This window comes from Neolamprologus brichardi, chromosome 7 (genome assembly GCF_056152115.1).
Source record: "Neolamprologus brichardi isolate AB-2024 chromosome 7, ASM5615211v1, whole genome shotgun sequence".
In the NCBI taxonomy this organism is placed as follows: Eukaryota; Metazoa; Chordata; class Actinopteri; order Cichliformes; family Cichlidae; genus Neolamprologus; species Neolamprologus brichardi.
This window is the reverse complement of record NC_142110.1, coordinates 56,011,718-56,038,339: the sequence shown is the minus strand read 5'-3', so window position 1 is coordinate 56,038,339 and position 26,622 is coordinate 56,011,718. Positions and strand designations below refer to the sequence as shown.

The following is a 26,622-nucleotide window of genomic DNA, read 5'->3' as shown; positions in this document are numbered from 1 at the left end:
AGTGAGTGACTCTAACCAACATCATTAGCTTACATTCAAATGATATGTCTGCTGCTCCTAATGTAAGCTAACATTGATTATGAATACCACATCTTCTCTGTACTAGACCAGCATAATGCAACCAAAGTACAAAGTACAATGCAGTGCAAACCAACCTGTTTGGCCTGCACTAAACTGCCCAGTATATTCATGCAACCTATGAATAACACAGAGTTCAAATACTTCGATTTGTTTTGCAAAACATTTCACAATATGAAAAAAACCCTTCAGCAACACATCATGTGTAGATATACGTTCAAAAACCTTTTAAATCAATTAGGACATGTAAGCTTTAAATTCCTAGTTTATTAAATGTTACTGAAGGGTGTTTACCTTTAAAAATAATTTCCTCTTTTCTTTTCCTCTTCTGTCTTTCTTTATATTTAGAAACCTCGGATTATTTTTTCTCCCTGGGAAACAACAGCAGCCATAACTTTAGCTAGCAGACATGATGTGTGACAAACTGCACACATTGTGTTTGTGTAGTGTGTTTGCCAACATTTGTTGATCAATTAGACATTTTGCATTTGAAATTACCTTTCAACTTTAAAAATGTTACTCCCTGTATGCTTGCACTTCTTCTGTAGTGCTATTTAAGTGCTTCTCTGACTATTAGACATAAACTACTGCAAGTATAAAAATACAATTATTTGCTAAGACGTTTACCTTAATAAAGTGGTATTAACAATTATCTCTTAATCAATGTTATGTTTACAGGTTTTTTTGTTGTATTTTGTTTGTTTGGGGGAGGGGATATTTGTTGCTTTCAAATTACTCATCACCTGGCTTTGCAATAAATTTGCCACAATGTAGACTTTTAAACTTGGAAATACATTTATAATTAAACTTATATTTTCATTTTGTGAGCTTCTGTGGTGGTATTTGGATACTGGAACTCATGGCTTCCTGGCTTCTATACAATCCTACTAGAGTCCCGTGTGGTCAATTAAGTAAATTCACACTTGTGGAAAAGCCTCTGGCGTCTTGTCACAATGTGCAAAGACCAAGTAAAGTCAAGTATAACCAGACAGAGGTGTCTTTAAAAAAAAAGATACAAAATCTGTGTGTCTGCTTAATGTGTGTGAGAGAGAGATGGATGGAGAAGTCTTCCCATCCTTTTGAAAATCCTATAAGAGACCAGCTGAGAAAGAAATCCAAGTCCTCCACCTCCAGCTCAGCTTAAACCGGTCCACAAATGCCAAAACACACACACACACACACACACACACACACACACACACACACACACACACACACACACACACCATACATATGGATGGCCTCTATGAAAATATCCTACAGTCAATCAGGATCTGCAAATTTCATGAGCTGTAGCGGTCCTTCTCCTGAATATCTTAGCAGGTTGTCAAAACAATCAAAGAGCTCTGAGCTCTGAATCAGAAAATCAGCTATTCCAGACTGAAACCGTCTCGTCTCTTCTATCACCAAGCCAATCTGTTCTTATCTCACACCCTCACAGCTGCTGTCCTTATACTGTAACCTTGCTGTGTGCCCAGTCCGAAAAATCTCATTACACTTGAAATTTGAGGGGAAAATGTAGCACCATAGGATTACCTCTTATCATCTGCTACTTGGAGGGAAATCGAAAAAGAGGGGAAGAGAGAGAGAGTCTACAGCCATGCTAAGTTTTCTGCAAAACTCAAAACATACCTCTGTGCTGAATGCAAATGTTAGTATTAGTGGGGCTGGAATTAAAAATTACTACTATTATGAATTCAGTAACGCAAAACCGAATGCTGAAAAGCATTTAACTTTTGTTATAACCACATACTACTAGAAGGGTGTGCTAAGCGAGACTCAGCTTATTCAAGGGGAAACTGCAAAGCTGAAAGATTAAGCCAAGGCAGAAGTACTGTGAAAAGCTGCAGTTCCTCTGGGTGCCACTTGAGGCTGCTTCAAAAGTCAGTCAAACCCAGTAAAGTGTCATATTAAAATGCAGTCTATAGTTTAAAAACAGAAGCTCAAAATCCTGTGCGGGATGCTATAACGACTATGTCTGTTTTTAGATAAAACACGGTGGAGCGGTCCAGCTCCTGGTCATTATTGACTAATTTAAAGAACACAAAATGACTATCTGGAGAAACCACACCCAGGCCTCAAACCACTGCCTATGCAACAGAGACACAAATTTTGTTATTTAAAAAAATAATAATAATAATAGCAGGTCATCTTGTAGATGCTGAGCAATCACTGAGCATGAGCTTAAAGGAAATGGTGACTATGACAACATGTATGTTCTTCATTGGAGGAAAATATCCAAAAAATTTAATAAAAATAAATAAATAATCAATTCTAATTCTGAGAAGATATCGAGAAACACTGAATGATTTTCTTAAGCTCTTCTGGGCCTGTTCCCAGAAAGACTTAATTTTCTGAATAATTATTTTCAAGGAAAAACAATCTGCAGATAGTAGCAGTGTTGAGTGACCTGGACCTGAAGGCAAAGAGAACTTAGCCTTCGGGGTTTTAAAATATATTTTATATTTCAGTTTAGTTAAGGTTAGAAAATGACAACAGCTCAGGTTAAAAAAACAACAACAACCTTTTAACATAATTAATCACGTCTTACAGAACCTGTCTGATAGAAAGAATTTAAGGCAAACTTCTCCCATGTGCTGCCTGGAGTGCTGTAGCTCCTCTGTGACCAAATACTCATCTCCTCTTTCACCCCGAAAGAACCCATTAATATTCCAAATTAATGCAAATAACCTTAAATGATGAATAATTGCCCCCATATCAAAATTCAATTACTGTTAAACACTGACGAACTGCTGATTGAAAACTATGAATAATTTCTTTGACAGAGTAAGTCTCACACAAATGTGTCTCTCTTGTTAAGAAGGACGGAGTGGTAAAATGTGATAACGAAGGTAAGATTTCATAATAAAAGCACAGTGTAGGTCTTTCTTTTTAAAATACAATATCTTCAGCTGCTGCAAAAATGAAATGGGTTTGTTCCATTTCATTTGTTCATGCGTTTGAGAAATGCCTGGAAAATATGTGAAGTGTGTGGAAGCTGATTTATACAGAAAGCAGTCTGAAATGAAAACTTAAAGGATGTTCATAGACTCAGTGGCATTAATAAGTGTTAACATGATCTTGATTAGAAATGTAAACTCTTTGTATACTCACTATATAAGGTATACTTGTTCAGCTCCTTGTTAATGCAGATATTAATGAACCAATCATATGAAAGCAACACATTCAGGTATGCAACCAAGTTCTAATCAAACAGCAGAATGAGGAAGAATGGTGATTTAAGTGACTTTGAACACAGCATGGCTGATCCACTGGCACAATCTGCAGCAAATGAGTGATGTTATCATGTCAACATGGACCAACATCAGTTGGCCAGCTCTAAAAATAAAAAGCGTATTAGAGTAAAAGAGTATTAGCAACATGTGCCAAATAAAGTGTCAGTAATATTCAAGTGCTATGGATACAAATTAGATGTTATTGCTGTGAAATTTAATGAAAAATATTATGAGGTGTTATAGGTGCATAAAGGCTAAAGTCGGTCGTTTTAACACCTCTGAAATATATCAAAGGGAAATCACAAGAATTCTTTTGCACACGTGAGTGTAACCTTTACCAATATAGTACTTCCACTGTTAAGGTTTAGACTAAAAACCATTTACAGTATAATACAAAATACAATAAATGTTTTTTATACACGGAATAGGATTTTTGTTAGTGATTTAACAGAAACAAAATGATTTAAGCATATGAACTAAACTCAATAGTAAAAAATCTTGTGACAAAATAATACCACAAATGCTAAATACAGTCATATTACCAATACCTGTTAGTTTAATGTTTCAACACAGCTAAAAACTGAGTGCAAAAAGATTAATTATACATTTTTAGTATAAAAAGAAAAGTTAAATACCGTATTTAGAGTGTGTTATGCAAAATTCTCATGTTGCAATGAGGTAGAATCAGCTGTTTATGCAATGCATAAAACTTGGCTTACTGCAACTCTTAGTGTTTTTATGTCCTTCTGTCTAACAACAGACTACTAAATAAATAAATCCAATATATGTAAATCTAGATTTCAGCAAATTAATTTAGCTCCTTGATTATAAATATTGTATAATTTTGTATTGACGATATAAAGATAAAGATGTCCCAGATAAATTGTTTTACAAGAGGACATATTTCTGTGATTTTTAAGCTAATATTTACAGAATATTAAGATTGTGATTTATGTTCCTTTAAATATGATAGTCTAATTGTTTTAAAAGGTTTAATATAACGAGTTACCCAGTATCCTCCTGTTCTCTCCATTAGCATGGATGACACATTAGATAAACAAGGCTGTGCTTGAGGACAGAGTGGCTGCTTCATGCCTCTGCACCCCTCGCTGGACTGATTTCCTTTCACATACTTTTTGGCACAGTGATCATAAAAATGAAGAAAAGAAAAAAAAACATAAGTTTCAGCTTTTACACTTCCCAACCATTAAATTCATCCAGTTTCCTGCAAACTGGCTGTTCTTTAGCTGCATGGTAAAATGTAGGGAGTTTTGCATGAACTTAAAAGTCAGAATCACTAAATGAATGTTTTTCTCTTTTCCCCACATTTCCAACTCACTCCCCCTCTGGACTGAAATCTGACAACATGGTGGTATTATTCATCTCTCTGTGCGCTGCACTTTCATGGAAACACCCGATGTAAGTGTTCACTCTGTGGGTGTATGTCATGTTTTTGCATCAACAAGAAGAATGTCCTCTGGGGGACATTACTCACCAAGCAGAGTGGCTACAAGGCCAAAGGGTCAATCCACCCCACACATGATGCAACAGCGCCATCTCCAGGCATGGCATCTGCAGAACATCACTATCACTCCATTTGTGGAGTCATTTGGAATTTAGCAACTGGTATAATAAACGTCTCCTTGCCAGTGTACTGTTTGTTCTCCCCATGCATCTCAAAATGATTGTTTAACTGTTCATAACCAGGACAGCTCAGCAGTTGGTACTGTGGACTAAGTAAGAAGTAAGAAGGTCCTGGTTTGACTCCAGGAGCCAGCTGGGGCCTTCCTGTGTAGAGTTTGCATGTTCACCCTCTTCCCTGCATGTTTTCTCGAGCTTCCTCTTACAGTCCAAAGACGTGCACATAGGTGTTAATGGGACTGTGAATGGCTGTCTCTCTATGCCGGGGATAAGTTCACCCAGAGTTGGGTAAGTGGAAAAAGTAGATGGATGTTCATGTCCACTTGGTAAGCAACATTTTTTTTAGAGTGAATATGCAGACTGGTTAGTATCTGTATATATTTGTGGGTGGTTACATGATACAAATCATACTTTATTGGTCACTCCATCTTTGAAGTAATTCAAATTAGTGTATTAGTGTTACATGATATTATAATAAAAGTCTGTTTTTATTGCAGCCTTTTAATCAATAAATGTATAGTACAGATATAGATTCAGAATTTTGACAGTGTGTATAAAAGTGACAGTTATCTTCAGATGTTTTACAGTAACCATCATACAACAATACATCAATGTGTTTCTTTTTTTCTAATTAAAAAAATAGTAATTAATCTTTGTTATAAAAGGTGGTGGCCACTGCTTTTGTAGTTTGAAGCCAGAAATGAGGAGACACTTAAACAGAGAGAAGACATTTAAACAGGTGGATTTAGACATTATTGATTATGTGACACTAAGCGGACTTTACTAGGACACAACTAGAAAACACTCAACACTAAACTCAAAACACCAGAGTCTTCGGCTTTTCCCAAGGGAACTCCTTCCTGCCAAAATGACCGTAGCAGGCAGTGGTCTGGTAAATTGGCTTCTTCAGTCCCAGCTCTCTGTAAAAGTGAAGTGCTACACTGTTAATAAAAGAATCTCTTATCTTTATCAGATGCAACTAGGACAAACTGCACATACTTCACAATCACTCCAGGCCTCAGATCAAAGTTCTTCTGTACGATCTGCAGCAGCTCGTCTTCGTCTCTGTTAGATGTGCCGTAGTGAAACACTGAGATGGAGAGTGGATGGCTCACACCAATAGCATAGGAGATCTTAAGAGCATGGCAGAGTGGACACCAATCATCACACGTTAGACACAAAAACAGCGATGCGAATAAACAGTGAAATACTTTCTTTACACGTTGATCCCCTTAATGCCATCCAATTGTCACCTGAACAAGAGCTCGCCTGCACAGTCCAGCCTTGACAAGTGACTTGGCTACCCAACGTGCTGCATAAGCTCCAGACCGATCTACTTTGGAATAGTCCTTTCCAGAGAAAGCCCCTCCTCCGTGCCCACCCCATCCTCCATAGGTGTCCACTATGATTTTACGTCCTGTGAGTCCCGCATCTCCCTGTTGATGTATAAAAAATGTCAAAGGCATATCATTCATGCCCTCACATTGGATGAAAATCACAATTTTCTCCAGGCTTTAGGCATTCCTAACCTGTGGACCCCCAATAAGGAATTTCCCACTCGGCAGCAGATGGTAGATGGTGTTATCATCCAGGTACTTGGCAGGAATGACAGCCTTCACCACCTTCTCCATCAGGTTGCATCTGATCTCCTCCAGGGTGATGTCAGGACTGTGCTGTACTGAGATCACCACAGTGTGGACACGCAGGGGCTCCATGGCTCCCATGTTGTCTCGATACTCCACGGTGACCTACAGAAGAGAAACCAAAAAGCGGAGAGGGTATAGTTTCATCCATAATATTAAAGGAAAAACACAAAAAAGATGAAGTGTGCAAGATTTTCCTTGTGAAAAAGCTTACCTGTGATTTGGAGTCTGGCTGTATCCAAGGACACTCTCCATTCCGCGACAGCTCCTTCATCCTGTAGTTTAGTTTATGAGCCAGAAGGAGGGTCAACGGCATGCACTCCTCAGTCTCATCCGTGGCATAGCCAAACATCAAGCCCTTAAGGGTGAAAGGCCAGTTACATAAAAGTTTGTATTTAAATCTTTAATTGCAAATATTTACAAATTATGTCTCTGAAAAATATGAAGTGTTTTGCAAATAAGTTGTTGCTTGGTTTGCCACTTGAATATCTCAACAAATAAGCTTACACAGTCATTCCAAGTAAATGAAACCCTGTAGTGAAGGTAATGCCTTGACCCCCTTTTTCCATATTTTTTATTTAGTGCTAAAAATCTAGTTTTTTAAACAGTCCTTCGGTGAATACACCATTTAAAAATTCTAAAGGGAGGCGAGGGAGTAGCGCCAATGATCAGTTTATTCACGATTTCTGAAAAACTGGAAATTCCTTGTGGTTACATGACACACACACACACACACACACACACACACATTAATCTCTTATGAATATTATAGCAAAAAAAATGTAAATAATAATTTACTTGGGAAGAAATAGTTCTACTTCATTAAAGAGATCAGAAACAGTAAGAGTTACACAAAAATATGTATGAAAGTTGTGACGTTGTTTCTTATGGGTAGTTTTCAGTATTTGAATGTCAAAAGAGTTACAATCAGAATTATGACTTTTTTCAATATTTTCATCTTTAAATTACAAAATTGTTGATTTATGAATTTCCTATGCCTTTGCTGCTGAACCAAAAACATTTTAAAAAAGGATTAATGTGTTTATTATTGGCCTCCTAATCCTAGCCCCAACTCCAAAATACTTATTCAAACATGGTGGCTGAAAATCAAATACTGAACCTGGTCCCCTGCACCGATATCCTCCTGATCCCTGCCTTCGAACACACAGTCTGAGATCTCCGCACACTGCGGCTCCAGAGCCACTAGTACATTGCAGGTCTTGTAGTCAAAGCCTGCACATCACAGTTGAAAAAATATCAGCAACAGTCTTTGACTCTGACTTTCTGTAAAATCACGTAATCAAAAGAATACCAATTCCATCCATAGTTTACCTTTTGAGGAGTCATCATAGCCAATCTTCTTAATGGTGTTTCGCACGACTGTCTGGAGGTCTACCGTGGCTTTGGATGTTACTTCTCCAACTAGTAAAATCATGCCAGTCTTTGCCACACATTCTGTAAAAATTGAAATGAATACTGTGAGCGAGTCTCAGGAAGAGAGGAAGAAGATGGTTTGTTATCTGAAACTGCATTTATTTCGTCATCCAAGAGGCACCCAGAAGAAAAATGCTGACCTGAACTTTGATCTAAAAGGCAAACACTGTTTAATTATTAGTTACCAAATTAGCCTACCTTTGCAGCTACAATCAAAACTAATTGAACTTTATTCATTCTAAAGATCTGTTAGTACTATTAGTACACATCACGATCCATGCTCCAACTGCTTATCTCATCGTTCACATAACAATAGCAGATGATTTGGAATTTCTGTGTTGAATTCCTGACGGAAATCTTACTAAATAGTGAAAACGTTATCATGCCAATCTAATAAAACTGGAAACTTACCACAGGCCACTTTAGAGTCAGGGTCTTGACTTAGGTACGCATCGAGCACAGCATCACTAATCTGATCACACATTTTATCTGTGAACACAAAATCAGTATGTAAAAAATTCTAATTGGGCAACAATAAAGTAAAGTGAAATAAAATAAATACATTCTGCAGATTTGTATTCAATTTGAATCCTGATATGTTGTAGAAGGATAATAATATATAAAATATGATAACAATGTTTATTTTTACTAAGCGATGTATTAAAGTGAGGGCCAAAATTCCTCCACAATGATGAAAAATTAAGTCATAGATTATTTCAAGTCACTGCTAATAAAGCGATTCTACAAGCTACTTAGTTTGCATCATAATTGTGTACTTAATCATACCAAGAAAACCACTTAACATATTTTCTAAAATGCTGAACGTTTCCAATAAATTTTTTTTTCTCCTCCTACTTTTTGAGATTATCATGCTTTCTTTTCTTTTTTTCCAAAGATGTTTAAAGTATTTTTAGTATTGAAGCTTCAATCTTGTTTAAATATTAAAACTGTTTTAAATAAATTTTTATGTCACATTTTTGGCAATTTGCATATTTATGGTTTAAATTATATTTCACGCTCTAGTGTTAGTTATAAAAAACCATCTTAATTATTTAAGGTTCTCATTTTATTTATATTTTAAAATTTTTAAATTTAGGATATACAATTTAATTATTCTGCCGCAAAAATAAATTTTAGAATATTTTAACATTCATTTTCTCATTTAACGGAAATAACTGAAGTGTTAATTGATCATCATTATTTGCCCCCAATATCAGTTTTGAGTAAAATGATCTTCCATACACTTGTGTAGTTTGCTAACATCACGGCTGTGGTAAGTGAGTTACAAGGACAGACAATGTATGTGTGCATGTCCAGACATGTCCAAGTGTCTCTGACACATCCATGTGTGAATGTCTATCTGGACATTGTTCGTTACACAGTGAGACATGAGTACAGCACATTAGCCTACCGGAGTGTCCTTCTCCAACAGACTCGGACGTGAACAGGAAAGTCTTCCCGCTGCGGGTTCCGCTACCTTGGTTCATCTTCTGCTCGTCGACAGTCGCTGCAGAAAAGTTGAATTCAGCGGGTCAAAATGAAGCAAAGGGCAATCGTACCGATGTAGGTTTGCTTTATAAAGTGAAAGCTGCCTGTGATGTTCGCCGACGCCGATTATATAAAGCAATGATTAACTCTGAAGGTTGAAGACAATTGTGATTTAGAAACTCCAGAAAGCAACTGATGAAACCTTTCATCAGTAGTCGTGCAGGAAAACATGATAAATCAGCACACCGGAGAAGTAATTTCCGTTTCAGGATCTGCAAACAGCTGTAATGGCTGAAGAAGGAATGTTTGCAAGCTCGGGCAGCCTCAAGATGGCACTGTTGGGACGCATTTTTCTTTTTTATATTGAACTTATCAGTCCCACTCCATGTATCTCACAGCTTTGGGCTAACAAATGAAGACTTTTCTAGAAAACACATTCCCAGCTTCTAAAATTATATGGAATATATTTAGACTGAGCCACTTAACAGGGCAGGGGCGGATCTACAGGTGCCCACCAGCTGAACCCACCCCCAGTCAAAGGAGCTTGCAAAGAAAAGCGTCTGGACTTCTTTAAGTTACTTGAAGACGTTTCACCTCTCATCCGAGAGGCTTCTTCAGTTCTAAGGTCAAATGGTGGAGAGTCCCAGGTATAACCCTAGTGGGAGTATCCCCCCACAGAGGGACAAAAGGACCCCCTGATGATCCTCTAATCGCCTGAGCCAAGGTGTGGAACTGGGTGTGGGTCCCAATCAGCCAGAGTTTCGGGTGAGTTCATTGTGAAATCTGGCCCCACCTTATCATGCGAATTCCTGAGGTCAGATGGCCCAGGGTGTGAGTGGGCGTTAAGGCGTCTGGGAAGGGATCTCAAAACTGGATTATAGATGGCAGAGAGTTGGTGTCGTAAACCACCGCCTCTGTTCAAAGATGGTCGCTCACAGTGGACATAGATGGCTTCTTTCACTCCTCTTTCAAACCATCTGTCCTCTCTGTCCAAAATGTGAACATTGGCATCCTCGAAAGAGTGACCTTTATCCTTACCCCCCACTTACACTTTTATGTCCTTAAAAGTTACTTTTAAAAACTGTTTTAACTTACCTACCTAAAAAATCGGGTTTGTTTTCTTAGAAGAGATTATATTAGAATAAATCGTTTTAAAGTGTTTTTGTGGATATTTTGTTGACTCCATTTGCATAAAGGGGATTTTTTACTACTTCACTGAAGAGACATGTGCGACACTGCCTAGACCTCTTTGCCCCCAATGTAAAGTTTTCTAGAGCCACGTTTTCAAGATTAATTGTTCATCATGTAATAATAAAACTACAGACAAAACGCTGGTTCTTTAAAAACATGCGCTCCAAAGAGGCAATTTACTCAAATCTCTTACTGTGTGTAACTCAACTAATTATGAATACTTGCTTGCATTGTGATTGTAGCTGGATAAGCCTATTAAGACCATGGATACAACTTTTTTTAATGCTTCATATTAAAGAAAAGAAACATAATGTTTAGTGATGCAAAGACTTGTAATATTAGTTTCTTCTGTGATTTAGCTGTATTCACTCTTTTAGCTCCTCTCCGGTGTTCTCCATCTGTCCACCAGATGCCATCAGACTTTGCTCCTCACCCAGTCACCTGGTTCACTTATCTGCACTAACCCATGATCTGTAGCCACACCCATTCACACACCTGCTTCCTTTTACCCCTCAGTTTGCAGTCCTACCCATTACTTCATCTGGCAAGTAACCAACCTGTATCTGTCCTCTCCCTTTCAGTCTAAGGCTACCTTTTTTTGTACCAGTGACTTCAAGCAAGCCAGCATTGATGCACACTTAAAGATTTGTCTTTATTATTTCCACTTCTGTAATCCACAGCTACTGTTAGAATTTGGCAAGCATTCTCCCGTCCAATGATCAGTTCCCACAACTCACACCCAGATCCTCTTTATTAGAGAAGTACATCCTGAGCTCAGTAAATATAATAAATGGTTGAATGGCTTCAGTATTTATGTGTTATTAATGCTTTATTTTTCTTTGACTGCTACACAATCTTCAGTTATTCCTTGTCCTTTCAGCAGAAAAATGACACACAAATGAACACACATGCACACAAACACTACTGTGTTGCACTGTGGGGGAAGAAAGCTGAAACAGCAAAAAAAAAAAAAAAAACTGTAAATGAAGCACAATTTGGTGTGAAAACAAGACATACAAAACCTACACACATAACATATCCAGGCCCCGCTGGCTAACCCACAGTGTTAATCTAATGGTTATATTGTTAGAATAATATTCAACTTGTATCCCATATTGCAGCTCTATTTCTGAATCACAAATAAATATAAACATATATATATTTTAATAGCTAAAAAGGTTTAAAGGGTGTCTATTGCATTTTGTATGAAATGGCTAAAGAGATTGCTGATTGGCAAGAAGCGATACAAAATTACCTATGAGGAACATTATCGATGTTTCCATGACATATTCGACACCGAAGACGATTTAAAAAGGCAAAGGCCATGCAAAAATCACCAAAAATAGATATATTGATGAGACAGCTTACAGACACTGGTAAATAGTGTGTCTTGTGACCTGTTTTATATAACATATTTTCAAAAGTTTTCTAGTATTTACATAAAAAGGGGCTAACCTGCACTAAACCGACACTTGAATATGTTAGAATGAAGCATAATTTCACAACAGAACTTTGAAACTGTCATGTGTGGGCTGCTACACTGGTGAAATAACAAACTGCACAACACAGGATGAGGAAATGAAGTGGAGCAACCGAGTGAATACACCCCTTTATTGCCTTGCAAATATCCCTCTGCCGCAAACACAGAGTACTTTGCCCAGACATATCAGCTCAACACTGGCCTGCATTTACCACTCTGACAGCTGATGGTATGTAAACCACACAGAACTAAAACCAGTAGACACTTATTTACCAGCTTAACTTCAATCTTCTTTGTCTGTAATAACTAAACAGGGTGGCTGTTTTTGCTCTTATGTAGTGATCATATAGCAGCCTAGTTCCTCAAAAGCAGGAAATGAAAGTACTGCATGTTCATGTTCGACTAAATTTAGTTCTCTCTGGTGATGGCGACTTGTTCTGGTAAAACAGTGAGACTTTGATTGAGGCAGCTGTTAGTTAATAAGTAACTGTGAAGAGGTGCAACCTTCAGGAAACGTTTGTCCAGCTTTTGCTGTATGACCCGAAACACAGATCTCTATGTTTGTTTATTAAATTAGTTGGACTGAACTCGTCTGAAGATTTCCTTTTTTTGTTCGAAGCTGGGTTTTGCTGTTTTGACCAGGAAACAGTGTTGCTATGGTAAGTCGATGCTATTTTTAGACTATAACTTCATTTTTGCCTAATATACTGCTCTTCTATTGATGACTGAGGGTGACTTGATGTCAATCTTGACATTATTGAACAATCCCGTATCAAAATTTTGTAAGTAAAATTTACTTTGTGACAATGGTGCTCATCTGGCAGTGACACAGCCTTGGTAAACTTACCGACACTTGACAGCACTTTTTCCTGTTAGCACAGTTGCAGGAAGTAAGGTTTGGTTCTTAGAAATAACTTATACAGGGACTGTAACACCGCCATTTGCCCGGCAGACCTGTAGTGGCATACACATGGTAGTAAATGTTTGGATAAGGGACCAGCAGCACTAAAAGTGAATCAATTTACACCATTTTTCACAGGCTGACCAACATTCTCAGCCAACTCCCGCTGTTCCGGCCTCTAAGCTTGACCAAGTGCAGGGTCAGGTAAATGAGGTTAAAGTTATTCTGACAGACAACATCAACAAAGTGTTGGAGAGGGGCGACAGATTAGATGATCTGATTGGCAAGACGGATGACCTGCAGGCGTCTGTGAGTATCTGATTGTGGGGGGGGGGTAAGCTTGAAGCCATTTTATCTTTTATCATATATGAAGAAGTTATGTTTAGCTGTGCTACAAAGCATATTTATGCTTTTTGTTCATAAGGTAAAGCTTTCAGATACTTGGAGTGATTTCATGATTTTTGGGGATAGTATGGTATGTTTGTAACTACACGGGTTGAGATTTAAAAAGAAAATCCTGCTCCTGATACATATAGTGATAATAAAATGCCTTATTTGACACTAAAGCAGTTTCCCAACCTTTATGGTTTGTTGTCTGATTAGGGAAACTTCCCTAGCAGTTTCCAGTTCCCCTATAAACCTTTGTTTTCTTTTGCTTTCATTTACAGACCAAATTTGTAAAATAACCCACACATTGCTACCTGTTTCAGCTATTCATCTACATTTCTTTTTTACCGCTCACCCACTTTTAAATGTTTTATTGTTACTTTTAGCTAGGATGTTTAAACAGTTATACACTACTGCTGTCACCCCTTTAGTTTAGTATCTATTTCATCTCAATTATTTATATATGTATGGTAACTTGTTCTCACTAGATACTTAATATTTCAGTATTTCATGCACATTTACATCTTTGCAATACATGTACCCATCCTTGGGCAATAAAGATTCAGTTTGTTCTTCTAATACATAGGTGTCAAACTCTGGCCCGCGGGCCAAATTTGGCCCGCAGCCTAATTACATTTGGCCCGCGAAGCCATACCAAATTACTATTAGAGCTGGCCTACTGGTATTATACAGCTAATATATATATTGTTTAGTATTAAGCTTTGCTTGATCCATATTCAGTTTTCCAGCAAAACTTATTTGAGTCCATAAGAAAAGATTCATTCTTATATCTGGAGGAAGATTTTTTTTCAATAAATATTAATGTTAGCCCGCGACTTTGTTCCAGTTTTGAATTTTGGCCCACTGTGTATTTGAGTTTGACACCCCTGTTCTAATATTTTAGGGTTCCTGTTTTAATTATCAGGGCAGCACGGTGGCACAGCGGTTAGCACAGTTAGCACTGTTGCCGCACAGCAAGAAGGTCCTGAGTTCAATTCCACCATCAGGCCGGGGTCTTTCTGTGTGGAGTTTGCATGTTCTCCCCGTGTTTGCGTGGGTTCCCTCCGGGTAGTCCGGCTTCCTCCCACCGTCCAAAGACATGCAGCTTGTGGGGATAGGTTAATTGGATAATCCAAATTGCCACTAGGTGTGAATGTGCGAGTGAATGTGAGTGCGAATGGTTGTCTGTCCCTGTGTGTTGGCCCTGCGACAGACTGGCGACCTGTCCAGGGTGTACCCCGCCTCTCGCCCTATGACAGCTGGGATAGGCTCCAGCGCCCCCCGCGACCCTGAAAAGGATAAGCGGAAGCGAATGGATGGATGGATGTTTTAATTATCCATTCATCATTCTTCATCACTTTGTAATCACTCAATCAGAAACCCTCGTGTTCATCTCTAAAGCTTGCAAATGGTTGATGCTTTATAGGGCTTCTGGAGATTGCTCGTCTTTAAACGACGCATGTGCTTCCTCAAATATCAGGGTTTAATTTGGCAGTTTTTTTTCTTTTCAGGCTGACTCATTCCAGAGAACATCCACGAGGGTGGCCAGAAAATACTGGTGGAAAAATGTTAAAATGATGATCGTAATCGGTGTGATTGTGCTGATCATCATCATCCTCATCATCCTTGCTGCCACAAATGTTATATAAATTCCACGTTTACCTACTCAAGGCTGAAAGCTACAAACATGGCGCTTACCGGCATTTGAATTACTCTTGCAAGTGATCACTTCAGCTTAAGCAAAGACATGTAAATTTAAAGGGCTAATGATTGTTGATTATGTTATTTTGTGACAACATAATGTGAAAAAGAAATTGAGGGCAGCAGAGATTGAAGTGATATCAAGTTAGCTGAAATACTTTAACACTCCAACAGTCTTACGTGTGTGACATAAAACCACTCTATTAATGGAACAGAAATTCAAATGAGTGTTTATTTTTATTTGTCGCATTTCTTCATGTCCAATACACTGTATATATATTGTATGTTTATGACTGTCAAACTCTGTAATAACATATTTAATATATGATTGATGACTATGATAAAGATAATAAATTGTAATAACACATTTTGTATCTTTGCTACCACATTACTGAATATGTGAGTGATTTGTTCCAACCAATGTTACATTTCAGTCATGGAATATATGAAGCAGTTCACAAGTTAGCATTTGGACATAAGTACAAAAAACGAAGGGATGAGGAAAGCAAACTGATCAAACGTTGCAGCAATCCAAATAAATGCATAACAATGAAATACTCAGTAGGTATAGGAGAAAATGTACTGTAGGTCTCGGTGTTCTTCAATTACTGTCTTACAACTAGCTAAGTAATCTTTGCTGGATACCATCATCTCTCTGGCCAACGCTCCAACAGCGCACGGTAGACTTTCATCACTCTGAAACCTATGAAAAACAAACAACAATAAATCAGCTATAGACAAACAAAGAGGGTAAGATTGCAAAACAATAGGAATCCCCTGTGTTTATAATGTCCAATGTAATAAAAAAAACTATAAGAAAAAAACCAAACTGATTATTTTAACATATTACATAAAAAGTTAGAAAGTTAAGCTAGAGATCTTGAAGTGCATTAAATTGAAGAAGTCAAAGCCAAAATACTAAATGGAAGAAATGTTCAGATTGGTCAAAAATACACATTAAAGAAAGCATTACATGCAAATTTTCTGGAGATGTAGTGACACTTTGATTCTTCTCATTTTACCAAAGGTTATAAGAGGAAAATTTGTTACAGGAAAATTAACAAAAGGAGGAGCCTTTTCCATCGCTGTGAGTAACACAAAACAGAACAATACATGTACACAAATTAAAGCACTTTATCCCCCAGCACAGTAGAGTCCAAATACGAACCAGGTTTTAGCTCATGGACTACTGGCTACAAGAGCTAAATAAAGAAACAAGCATTTTAATTAAGATTAGGGATGCATATATTAACATTAGAAACTGGAAAGTCCAGAGAAAGCTGTATGTATCCTTTAAAAAACAAAGTTATTTTTTCAGATTTATAATTATTACTTGTGGGGGAGTAAGGGCCTGTAAAAAATGACAATTACATATGTATATTTTACGTTTTACATTACAAACAATTGCAAAGAAATTAAAAAATGGAAAGAAAGATGACAAAGCTGGACGTGTCCCATATTGTTTAGTTTAGAAATGCTGATACAGGATGTTGGAAGACCATACCAAATGGCAGCATTCGAGAGCGTATGCTTCTCATACCCGGTCCGCATTGAGCGGGCCCTGAGAGTATCTGGGAGTCAGCTCATGGCCTGCAAGGAAGCTCCGCTGGCAGGTACAAACAAGGTATGTCAGAGTTAGGAGACAACATACTTCCTTCTGTTTCCTTGCACATCCTTAACTTTGGCATCCATTTACTGTAGTAGCAGTACATTACCTGTTAACTTTACAGTTTAAAAAAAAAAAGAGAAGATGCAAAAGAGGCAGCAGAAGCCGGCTGTTAAAATAATCGCCACAAGAGCGTAGCCTCTATGTTACCACTACTGTAAAGCACTTCAGGGTGCTGAGAAAAAGAAATTTATGGAGGAAATTATGCATAATGTTACCAAACATCAAAGTAAATATAAAACTACTTTAAGTTTAAAAGCAAAAAAGTATATATGTACTATTACATACCTATTTCAAGAGGAGGGTTTCCCCTATTAATACGGCTTGTAACTGTTCGTGTGACCACCACGCCGTGGCGACTTGCCATAACCACCAGATTGATCTACACATGTGAACAAAGTGGGAATTTCACACGTTTGTATTGTTTCAAAAGTAGAAAAAAACTGGCCATAAAACTATACTCACTGTTGTAGTCACCATAGCCATAATAGTTGTTGTAACCAGAGTAATCATAGCCACCATATCCTCCATAGCCTTGATTACTGTAACCATAGTTGCCATAATTTCCATAGCCTTGATTCCAGTAGTTGCCATAACCCTGGTTCCAATTTTGATTTGGGCCTGAAATGAAAACAAAAAACAGACACCAAGTTGACATAAACTGACCTGTGTTTCAAACTAAAAACAAAACAGTCAAACCTCATCTTCTATTATTAAATCAGACTGTTAGATTGAGAGCAGACTTAATTGCTAATTTTGTGATTTACATCCCAGAAATTTAAATCAGTTAAGAATTTTGTATGTGTGTGTTTTTAGTTTGTTTGTTTTTTAATTACTGTTTTACCATCACATTTACATAACAAGTCTAACAGAGGAGAAAACTTTGTTATCTTTAAGAACAGAAAATACTTTTTTGCACAGTTTGTACAAGTAAGCTTTAAAAATATCTTTTACCTGCAAGAAGTTATGCAAAACAGTCTACACTCACCACCTCTTCCCCGAGACCTAGATGAATATCCTCCTCTGCCACCCCAATACTGCTGCTGTTGATACTGCTCCTTAGACATCGCCACTTTTATTTCACACTATAAGAAATTAACAGATTAAGTCAAATTAAGGTCCCATAATTCACCACAAATTCACATCACATTAGTCTTCCATGTTTCTACACATTTTATATGTATATATATAAATCTCTCTCTCTCTTCATATATATATATATATATACAGTGGGGCAAAAAAGTATTTAGTCAGCCACCGATTGTGCAAGTTCCCCCACTTAAAATGATGACAGAGGTCAGTAATTTGCACCAGAGGTACACTTCAACTGTGAGAGACAGAATGTGAAAAAAAAATCCATGAATTCACATGGTAGGATTTGTAAAGAATTTATTCGTAAATCAGGGTGGAAAATAAGTATTTGGTCAATAACAAAAATACAACTCAATACTTTGTAACATAACCTTTGTTGGCAATAACAGAGGTCAAACGTTTACTATAGGTCTTTACCAGGTTTGCACACACAGTAGCTGGTATTTTGGCCCATTCCTCCATGCAGATCTTCTCAAGAGCAGTGATGTTTTGGGGCTGTCGCCGAGCAACACGGACTTTCAACTCCCGCCACAGATTTTCTATGGGGTTGAGGTCTGGAGACTGGCTAGGCCACTCCAGGACTTTCAAATGCTTCTTACGGAGCCACTCCTTTGTTGCCCGGGGGGTGTGTTTTGGATCATTGTCATGTTGCAAGACCCAGCCTCGTTTCATCTTCAAAGTTCTCACTGATGGAAGGAGGTTTTGGCTCAAAATCTCACGATACTTGGCCCCATTCATTCTGTCCTTAACACGGATCAGTCGTCCTGTCCCCTTGGCAGAAAAACAGCCCCATAGCATGATGTTTCCACCCCCATGCTTCACAGTAGGTATGGTGTTCTTGGGATGCAACTCAGTATTCTTCTTCCTCCAAACACGACGAGTTGAGTTTATACCAAAAAGTTCTACTTTGGTTTCATCTGACCACATGACATTCTCCCAATCCTCTGCTGTATCATCCATGTGCTCTCTGGCAAACTTCAGACGGGCCTGGACATGCACTGGCTTCAGCAGCGGAACACGTCTGGCACTGCGGGATTTGATTCCCTGCCGTTGTAGTGTGTTACTGATGGTGACCTTTGTTACTTTGGTCCCAGCTCTCTGCAGGTCATTCACCAGGTCCCCCCGTGTGGTTCTGGGATCTTTGCTCACCGTTCTCATGATCATTTTGACCCCACGGGATGAGATCTTGCGTGGAGCCCCAGATCGAGGGAGATTATCAGTGGTCTTGTATGTCTTCCATTTTCTGATGATTGCTCCCACAGTTGATTTTTTCACACCAAGCTGCTTGCCTATTGTAGATTCACTCTTCCCAGTCTGGTGCAGGTCTACAATTCTTTTCCTGGTGTCCTTCGAAAGCTCTTTGGTCTTGGCCATGGCGGAGTTTGGAGTCTGACTGGTTGAGGCTGTGGACAGGTGTCTTTTATACAGATGATGAGGTCAAACAGGTGCCATTCATACAGGTAACGAGTGGGGGACAGAAAAGCTTCTTACAGAAGACGTTACAGGTCTGTGAGAGCCAGGGATTTTCCTTGTTTGAGGTGACCAAATACTTATTTTCCACCCTGATTTACGAATAAATTCTTTACAAATCCTACCATGTGAATTCATGGATTTTTTTTTCACATTCTGTCTCTCACAGTTGAAGTGTACCTCTGGTGCAAATTACTGACCTCTGTCATCATTTTAAGTGGGGGAACTTGCACAATCGGTGGCTGACTAAATACTTTTTTGCCCCACTGTATATATATATATATATATATTAGGGGTGCAACGATACTCGTATCGATATTGAACCATTTGATACAATGCTTTCGGTTCGGTAGGCATATGTATCGAACAATACAAAATTTTTAATTTATTTTATCAACTTTTCTTCTGACAATGCTGTCTGTGTTGAGTGCTCAGTGGATCTGCGCTCGACAGTGCAGCCTAGGCGGAGTAGTTGAACGCAGATTCACTGAGCGCAGGGCAAGCTAGCGAGACAGAAGTTAAGCTCCTTGCAACATGGCAAATTGAACCTCCCACACCCTCATTCAGATGTGGCGTTTGGAACTATTTTGGTTTTCATGTGACGTATGATCCTGAAGGTAAGCTGTCATGGACAAAAGTAAAACAGTATGTTGGATGTGCCACGCAATGCTCAATTACATTGGTGGGAACTAGTGTGTTAGTGCAGTTAGCTCGTTAACGTGTTGGCCGTCCAGCCCCACGCACGGGGCGATCTGCTGTAGCTCGTTAACAGAGATTTGCCGTGTTGTGGCGTTAACGTCATTTCAGATTAACGCTGACAGCACTAGTGGCAAGACAATGAATATGACTGCACATTTACGTCGACATCATCCTAGTGCAAAGACAAGTGGAAGCAGACAAAAACAACAAGCACACATGCTACAAACTTTACCCGAGTCATTTAGACAGCCGTTAGCACATGATTCTCCTTATGGGGACCTGATATGTTTAATATGCTGCTGAGAGTATAGCCCAGAAGAAGCGTATAGTATAGCTTTTATTTTGGAAAGAGCTATTTCTCTGTAATAAACTCTCTTTTCCAATGATTTCTCGATCAGATAGATTTATTATTTTATCCCCTTGTTGTTTCAGCAACATTAAATTTAAAAACTATACTTTTGAGTTATAATATATATTTATAATTTTAATAAATGACAAATTAAAAAGGCATGAACATTTTTTTGTATCGAAAAAATATCGAACCGTGACACCAAAGTATCGAACCGAACCGAAACAAACCGTGAGTTTTGTGTATCGTTGCACCCCTAATATATATATATATACAGTGGGGCAAAAAAGTATTTAGTCAGCCACCGATTGTGCAAGTTCCCCCACTTAAAATGATGACAGAGGTCAGTAATTTGCACCAGAGGTACACTTCTACTGTGAGAGACAGAATGTGAAAAAAAAAATCCATGAATTCACATGGTAGGATTTGTAAAGAATTTATTCGTAAATCAGGGTGGAAAATAAGTATTTGGTCACCTCAAACAAGGAAAATCCCTGGCTCTCACAGACCTGTAACGTCTTCTGTAAGAAGCTTTTCTGTCCCCCACTCGTTACCTATATGAATGGCACCTGTTTGACCTCATCATCTGTATAAAAGACACCTGTCCACAGCCTCAACCAGTCAGACTCCAAACGCCGCCATGGCCAAGACCAAAGAGCTTTCGAAGGACACCAGGAAAAGAATTGTAGACCTGCACCAGACTGGGAAGAGTGAATCTACAATAGGCAAGCAGCTTGGTGTGAAAAAATCAACTGTGGGAGCAATCATCAGAAAATGGAAGACATACAAGACCACTGATAATCTCCCTTGATCTGGGGGTCCACGCAAGATCTCATCCCGTGGGGTCAAAATGATCATGAGAACGGCGAGCAAAGATCCCAGAACCACACGGGGGGACCTGGTGAATGACCTGCAGAGAGCTGGGACCAAAGTAACAAAGGTCACCATCAGTAACACACTACAACGGCAGGGAATCAAATCCCGCAGTGCCAGACGTGTTCCGCTGCTGAAGCCAGTGCATGTCCAGGCCCGTCTGAAGTTTGCCAGAGAGCACATGGATGATACAGCAGAGGATTGGGAGAATGTCATGTGGTCAGATGAAACCAAAGTAGAACTTTTTGGTATAAACTCAACTCGTCGTGTTTGGAGGAAGAAGAATACTGAGTTACATCCCAAGAACACCATACCTACTGTGAAGCATGGGGGTGGAAACATCATGCTATGGGGCTGTTTTTCTGCCAAGGGGACAGGACGACTGATCCGTGTTAAGGACAGCATGAATGGGGCCAAGTATCGTGAGATTTTGAGCCAAAACCTCCTTCCATCAGTGAGAACTTTGAAGATGAAACGAGGCTGGGTCTTCCAACATGACAATGATCCAAAACACACCGCCCGGGCAACAAAGGAGTGGCTCCGTAAGAAGCATTTGAAAGTCCTGGAGTGGCCTAGCCAGTCTCCAGACCTCAACCCCATAGAAAATCTGTGGCGGGAGTTGAAAGTCCGTGTTGCTCGGCGACAGCCCCAAAACATCACTGCTCTTGAGAAGATCTGCATGGAGGAATGGGCCAAAATACCAGCTACTGTGTGTGCAAACCTGGTAAAGACCTATAGTAAACGTTTGACCTCTGTTATTGCCAACAAAGGTTATGTTACAAAGTATTGAGTTGTATTTTTGTTATTGACCAAATACTTATTTTCCACCCTGATTTACGAATAAATTCTTTACAAATCCTACCATGTAAATTCATGGATTTTTTTTTCACATTCTGTCTCTCACAGTTGAAGTGTACCTCTGGTGCAAATTACTGACCTCTGTCATCATTTTAAGTGGGGGAACTTGCACAATCGGTGGCTGACTAAATACTTTTTTGCCCCACTGTATATATTTATATATCCATTTCAATTACGTTCCAATTTCAGTGTCTGTAGCTTTAAATCAAATTAGGATTGGTTGTGCATCTGCCCCTTTAAAAAAGGGTCTGTGAGTGACAGTTAGAAGCAGCCAATAGGAGCAGCCCAGCTCATTTAGTAGACTATACTGCTGTCAAAACAGACCAGAATGAGACACGCTGTAGCTTCCAACTTTCTCCCTGCACACCACTCTTACTTTAAAATACAGCCAAATTCTCTGCACGATCTTTGTTTTTTCACATATATAAATGCAAAGTTTGTCCAACAAAGTGCTGCAGTTACAAAAATCGAAATTTCATTGGTGGAGAGCAGCCTCTTGGTAAACAGCTCTCCGTTAGTAATGGACCACATTAAAGTCAATGTTTCAAAGTAGTTCTCTTGTCTGACAACAGAAACCAAAAAATATACCCATGAGTGCACAGTTATTGTGAATTTGAATGAGTACAGAGATTAGAAAAGAAGCAAACAGATGTAAATGCTAACAGAAAGCCAGATGAGTTTAAGTGCACTGAAGCATATAAAGTAACACCCACACAGTGCTTTTTAAAAGGTTACTAATCTGTCTGTAAAAATTCCACAAAGTCACTGTCATTCCTCAGCATTTCTTTTCCCCCAGAGCTTTGACACACAATCTGTGTATACAGTCAAAGCTAACAATTATGTTAGCCACATTATCTACATTTGAAAAGAACAGGGCTGCTTTAGTTGCTGTCACGTCGTGGCTCTGGTGTTTAACACCTTAGCTTGATTCATAATTATCATGTTAAAACACCAAAGTCACACAAACGAACCTTTTGATGCAGCAGTAAAGCAACAGGTTGCTCTGTGATAGAAAATTTATAAGTGGAGTCTGGCTGCTTTGATAAGACAATGAGAGTGGCCTCAGTTCAGGTAAACTAACAGGGTTTTTTTTTAATTAATGTATTAATGTTCCATTTATTTATTTGTAGTAGAGACAGAACGGTAGGGAGAGACTGAGTGAGAGAAGACATACAGCTTTTCAACATATGCATCGCAGACTTTTTTCTACATATAAAAAGGGGGGAAATTCTGAAAAATAAAAACACATAATATAAGACCTAAAAGAAAAGGACTGTACCTTGCTTAATCCAATATTGTGGTACTTTTTCTCCATGATCTTCTTTACTGGCTCCTCCTCCTTGAATGTGATGAAACAGAAGCCTCTCCTTTTGTTTGTTTTGTTCTCCATGGGAAGCTCAACGGACTCCACCTGTTCACATTAAGACACAATTTACTGGGCAAATAGGAGCCCTGCAGAGCCACACAGAACAAGTGGGGAAAAAGATCAAACAAAATCTAATTTTCATAAGTCACTCACCTCTCCGAAGGCACCAAAATACTCTCTGACTTTCTCTTCAGGAGTGTCAGGAGAGAGGCCACCAACAAAGATCTTCTTTACTGGCTCCTTGCTCTTCATGGCCTTGGCTTTTTTGGGGTCGATCACCTTCCCATTAAGTTTATGTTCTTTCTGTGAGGCAACCTGTAAAGCAATATAGACCATTGACAAAAATTTACATACGTGAATATTTCATCTTTCATCTTGATTTAGCGGAACGGATGTTTGATTGTTTGGGTATCATTGACATCAAACTTTATAGGTTTTATTCATAAACCGCGCAGTAGTATAGTTACATTCACTCTAATTTAAGTCTATATGACAAAAAAAGGCCAAAAATGAAAATTTTCTGCTAATAATTAAATAAAACTGAAAAAAACCCCACCCACACAGACATGAAACTGCACAATCACAGCAAGTTCATGTCTGTTAGAAAAGCAAATTCACTGGTAATTTAAAAAAACCACACACATCCACTTATGTGAACAGGATAATACCTTATCAACACTTTCAGGTTCTTTGAAGAGCACAAACCCAAAACCCCTTGACCGTCCAGTCATGGGGTCCAGCTTTAACGTGCAGTCTACCACTTCCCCAAACTTTGAAAAGTAATCTTTCAGGTCCTTCTTAGTCGTGTCCCAGCTGAGGCCTCCAACAAACATCTTCCTGTTGACAAATCACACAAAAATAAGCAGGTGGTGTCTATGTGTTGAGACTACTTTATAAGATATCTATGCAAGCTTCTTTAAACAGCTGGGCTGCTCAAAGGTCCCCTCATTTGCTACAAGTAATCTATGTAACTTGCTTAGTAAGTAATTTGTCATCAATTCATCAAACACAGCAGATCCTCCATTCATTAGGTGACTAATGAGGACCTGATTTCATCTTTTATGTGCAACCAAAATGTGAACACATAAAAGGGTTTTTCCTAGCTCAAAATGGGCCTTCACATATAAACATGTTTTGTCCATATTAAAATAGGGCAAAGAATCTGTTCCCTTTCTTAACAGAAGCCTGTTAACATCTTTCTGTTGTTTGTGACCATTTGATAAAGAGAAATGTATTTATTCTTGAGTAAATTCAACTATAATCATAAAACGCGGGGTAATTGTTTTGTTATTTTAAAGTGATGGTGATTTTTAAATGGTGTAAGTCCGAAACCCCTTTCTATATCAGAATCAGTCAATCACTTTATTGCAAGGAAAACCATGCATATAAATCCACCAGTGAAGTACTGTAGACCTGCAACCAACCAGTGCAGTGTTATTATCAAGAAAGATGGTTTTGTTTACAACTGCAGTGATAAAATGTTAAGATATTCCCTAAATTGAACCTGTTCTAATTCTTTTTAATTAAGGGATTCAGTGACCAGGTTGATATAAAGGCACTGTGACTCACAGCTGATGGCGATATATATATTTTGTAAGTCTTGTGACTTTATTTTGGGTTTTATTTCCCACCTTTTCTAAAAAGCGAAACAAAAATCCTGCACTGTAATGTATGCTCTTCATACAATTTTGGAACCATTAGCTCCACTTTTGATTGATATTGCTAACACTTAAACATTTGCTAATTATTAGCCAATATCAATGAATAGTAACCTAATGCAATCTTCTTCTTTTTGCTGCTCCCATTGAGCGTCGCTAAAACGGATAATCTGCCTATACTTCACCCTATTCTTTGCATCATTTTCTGTCACACCACAGGACAATAACAAACCAATACTCTGTATATGCATCCGTACTTTGATTTTCTGAACAACAGGCAAAGCTGTTTTTCTAAACAGAAAACTGAAAATAATAACAAACATTCAAAAGTAAATGATATTCGAAAATATCACTTACTTTAGTCTAACATTTCCTTTTAAAACCCAAGCTTTTAAAATAGCAAACCGGTAACACTCAAACACCTCGGAAATCGTTCTAGTGTAATGTTTAGTTTATGAATGCTTGTTAAATATTCACCTCTCCTAATGAATAAAGTAGTACCCAACAATAACAATGCTAGGTCCTGCAAAAAACCGGTCCTGCAGCTACAGCATCTTTTCGATTATCAACAGTGAACCTGAGTCTATCCACCCTTCATCATCACCATACCCTTCATCCTCCTCGTTTTTACTGGCGTCGATCCTTGATCCTTCGGCCTCGCCCCCCATAAGGCCACAGTCCCCCGCTGCTGACATCGGGTCGTCACTGTTCGCCTCTCCATCCTCCTCCATTCTCATCATATTCGGGTCGTCGCTTAATTCATAATCATCCGACATATTTCGGCTTTTTCTGGAACAAGACTTAAACTAAAGCTTCACCCCTAAAGGGCTCTGAAATCAAAGCTACGTCAGATATCTCTGCTGGAGCTAAGCTAACTGTCTGGCTTCTGTCAACTAACTGATGACAGGCTAGTCGCTGGCTAATATTTTGATATCATATGCTGTTAAATAAAATGTCCGTCGCTAGTTAGAACAAGCTAACTGGTTGGGTTACGTGAATCCAATGTGGGGTTAGTATGAATTTGGAGAAAACACCGCTCGGTATGAAAAAAAAAATAGGTTGAAGCAACGATAATATTGAGAGGTGACTTATGAGCGTCGCTTTGTTTTCGTCGCCGTCATTTCTTCTTCGTCGGTTAAAAACGGCTGTCAAACCGACGTGAACGCTAGACCGCGCCCCCTTCTTTATGTAACAAATAGTACATTTTGGGCTTAATTTCCTCTTTTTTGTAGAGCCGTTTGCAAAAATACAGATGAAAAAGAGGAAATAATTGAGGCAAAAAATAAGGAACAGAGCAAACCAAAAAGCAAAATACTAAAGTAGAATTATGTAAAAGACATTTTTCAGTTAGTAATTTATACTCTGAACAAATCTTTGGTCAATAATACACCAAAGACAAAAAGTAGATTCA

General features: G+C 38.5%; 3 protein-coding genes across 8 annotated transcripts; 1 reads left to right on the top strand and 2 right to left on the bottom strand.

Moving 5' to 3' along the window:
- Positions 1–5,440: 5,440 nt before the first annotated feature.
- mat2al (methionine adenosyltransferase II, alpha-like) lies at positions 5,441–9,834 on the bottom strand. The gene is made up of 9 exons (XM_006804727.3): positions 9,444–9,834; positions 8,444–8,521; positions 7,931–8,053; positions 7,719–7,831; positions 6,813–6,956; positions 6,485–6,703; positions 6,209–6,391; positions 5,955–6,088; positions 5,441–5,875 (listed from the first exon to the last, which is right to left on the bottom strand). The coding sequence occupies exons 1-9, from the start codon at positions 9,517–9,519 to the stop codon at positions 5,773–5,775; spliced, it is 1,173 nt and encodes a 390-aa protein (XP_006804790.2). The 5' UTR covers positions 9,520–9,834; the 3' UTR covers positions 5,441–5,772.
- A 2,481-nt stretch (positions 9,835–12,315) lies between these two features.
- Positions 12,316–15,568, top strand: si:ch73-234b20.5 (vesicle-associated membrane protein 8). 2 transcript variants are annotated; one of them, XM_006804731.3, is made up of 4 exons: positions 12,316–12,420; positions 12,769–12,850; positions 13,231–13,401; positions 14,991–15,568. In XM_006804731.3, the coding sequence occupies exons 2-4, from the start codon at positions 12,848–12,850 to the stop codon at positions 15,126–15,128; spliced, it is 312 nt and encodes a 103-aa protein (XP_006804794.1). In that variant the 5' UTR covers positions 12,316–12,420; positions 12,769–12,847; the 3' UTR covers positions 15,129–15,568. The 2 variants fall into 2 exon arrangements, with proteins under 2 accessions (XP_006804794.1, XP_035769746.1); XM_035913853.2 differs by having other exon boundaries at positions 12,317–12,420; positions 12,811–12,850.
- On the bottom strand, positions 15,399–26,361 carry hnrnpd (heterogeneous nuclear ribonucleoprotein D). 5 transcript variants are annotated; one of them, XR_004844093.2, is made up of 9 exons: positions 25,821–26,361; positions 24,222–24,390; positions 23,707–23,868; positions 23,467–23,598; positions 17,835–17,931; positions 17,312–17,467; positions 17,135–17,228; positions 16,685–16,786; positions 15,399–15,883 (listed from the first exon to the last, which is right to left on the bottom strand). XR_004844093.2 is itself a non-coding variant. In XM_006804729.3 (8 exons), the coding sequence occupies exons 1-7, from the start codon at positions 25,985–25,987 to the stop codon at positions 17,161–17,163; spliced, it is 951 nt and encodes a 316-aa protein (XP_006804792.2). In that variant the 5' UTR covers positions 25,988–26,361; the 3' UTR covers positions 15,399–16,786; positions 17,135–17,160. The 5 variants fall into 5 exon arrangements, 3 of the variants coding, with proteins under 3 accessions (XP_006804792.2, XP_006804793.2, XP_087700037.1); XR_437453.3 differs by having other exon boundaries at positions 16,685–17,228; XM_006804729.3 differs by having other exon boundaries at positions 15,399–16,786.
- Between the last annotated feature and the right edge of the window lie 261 nt (positions 26,362–26,622).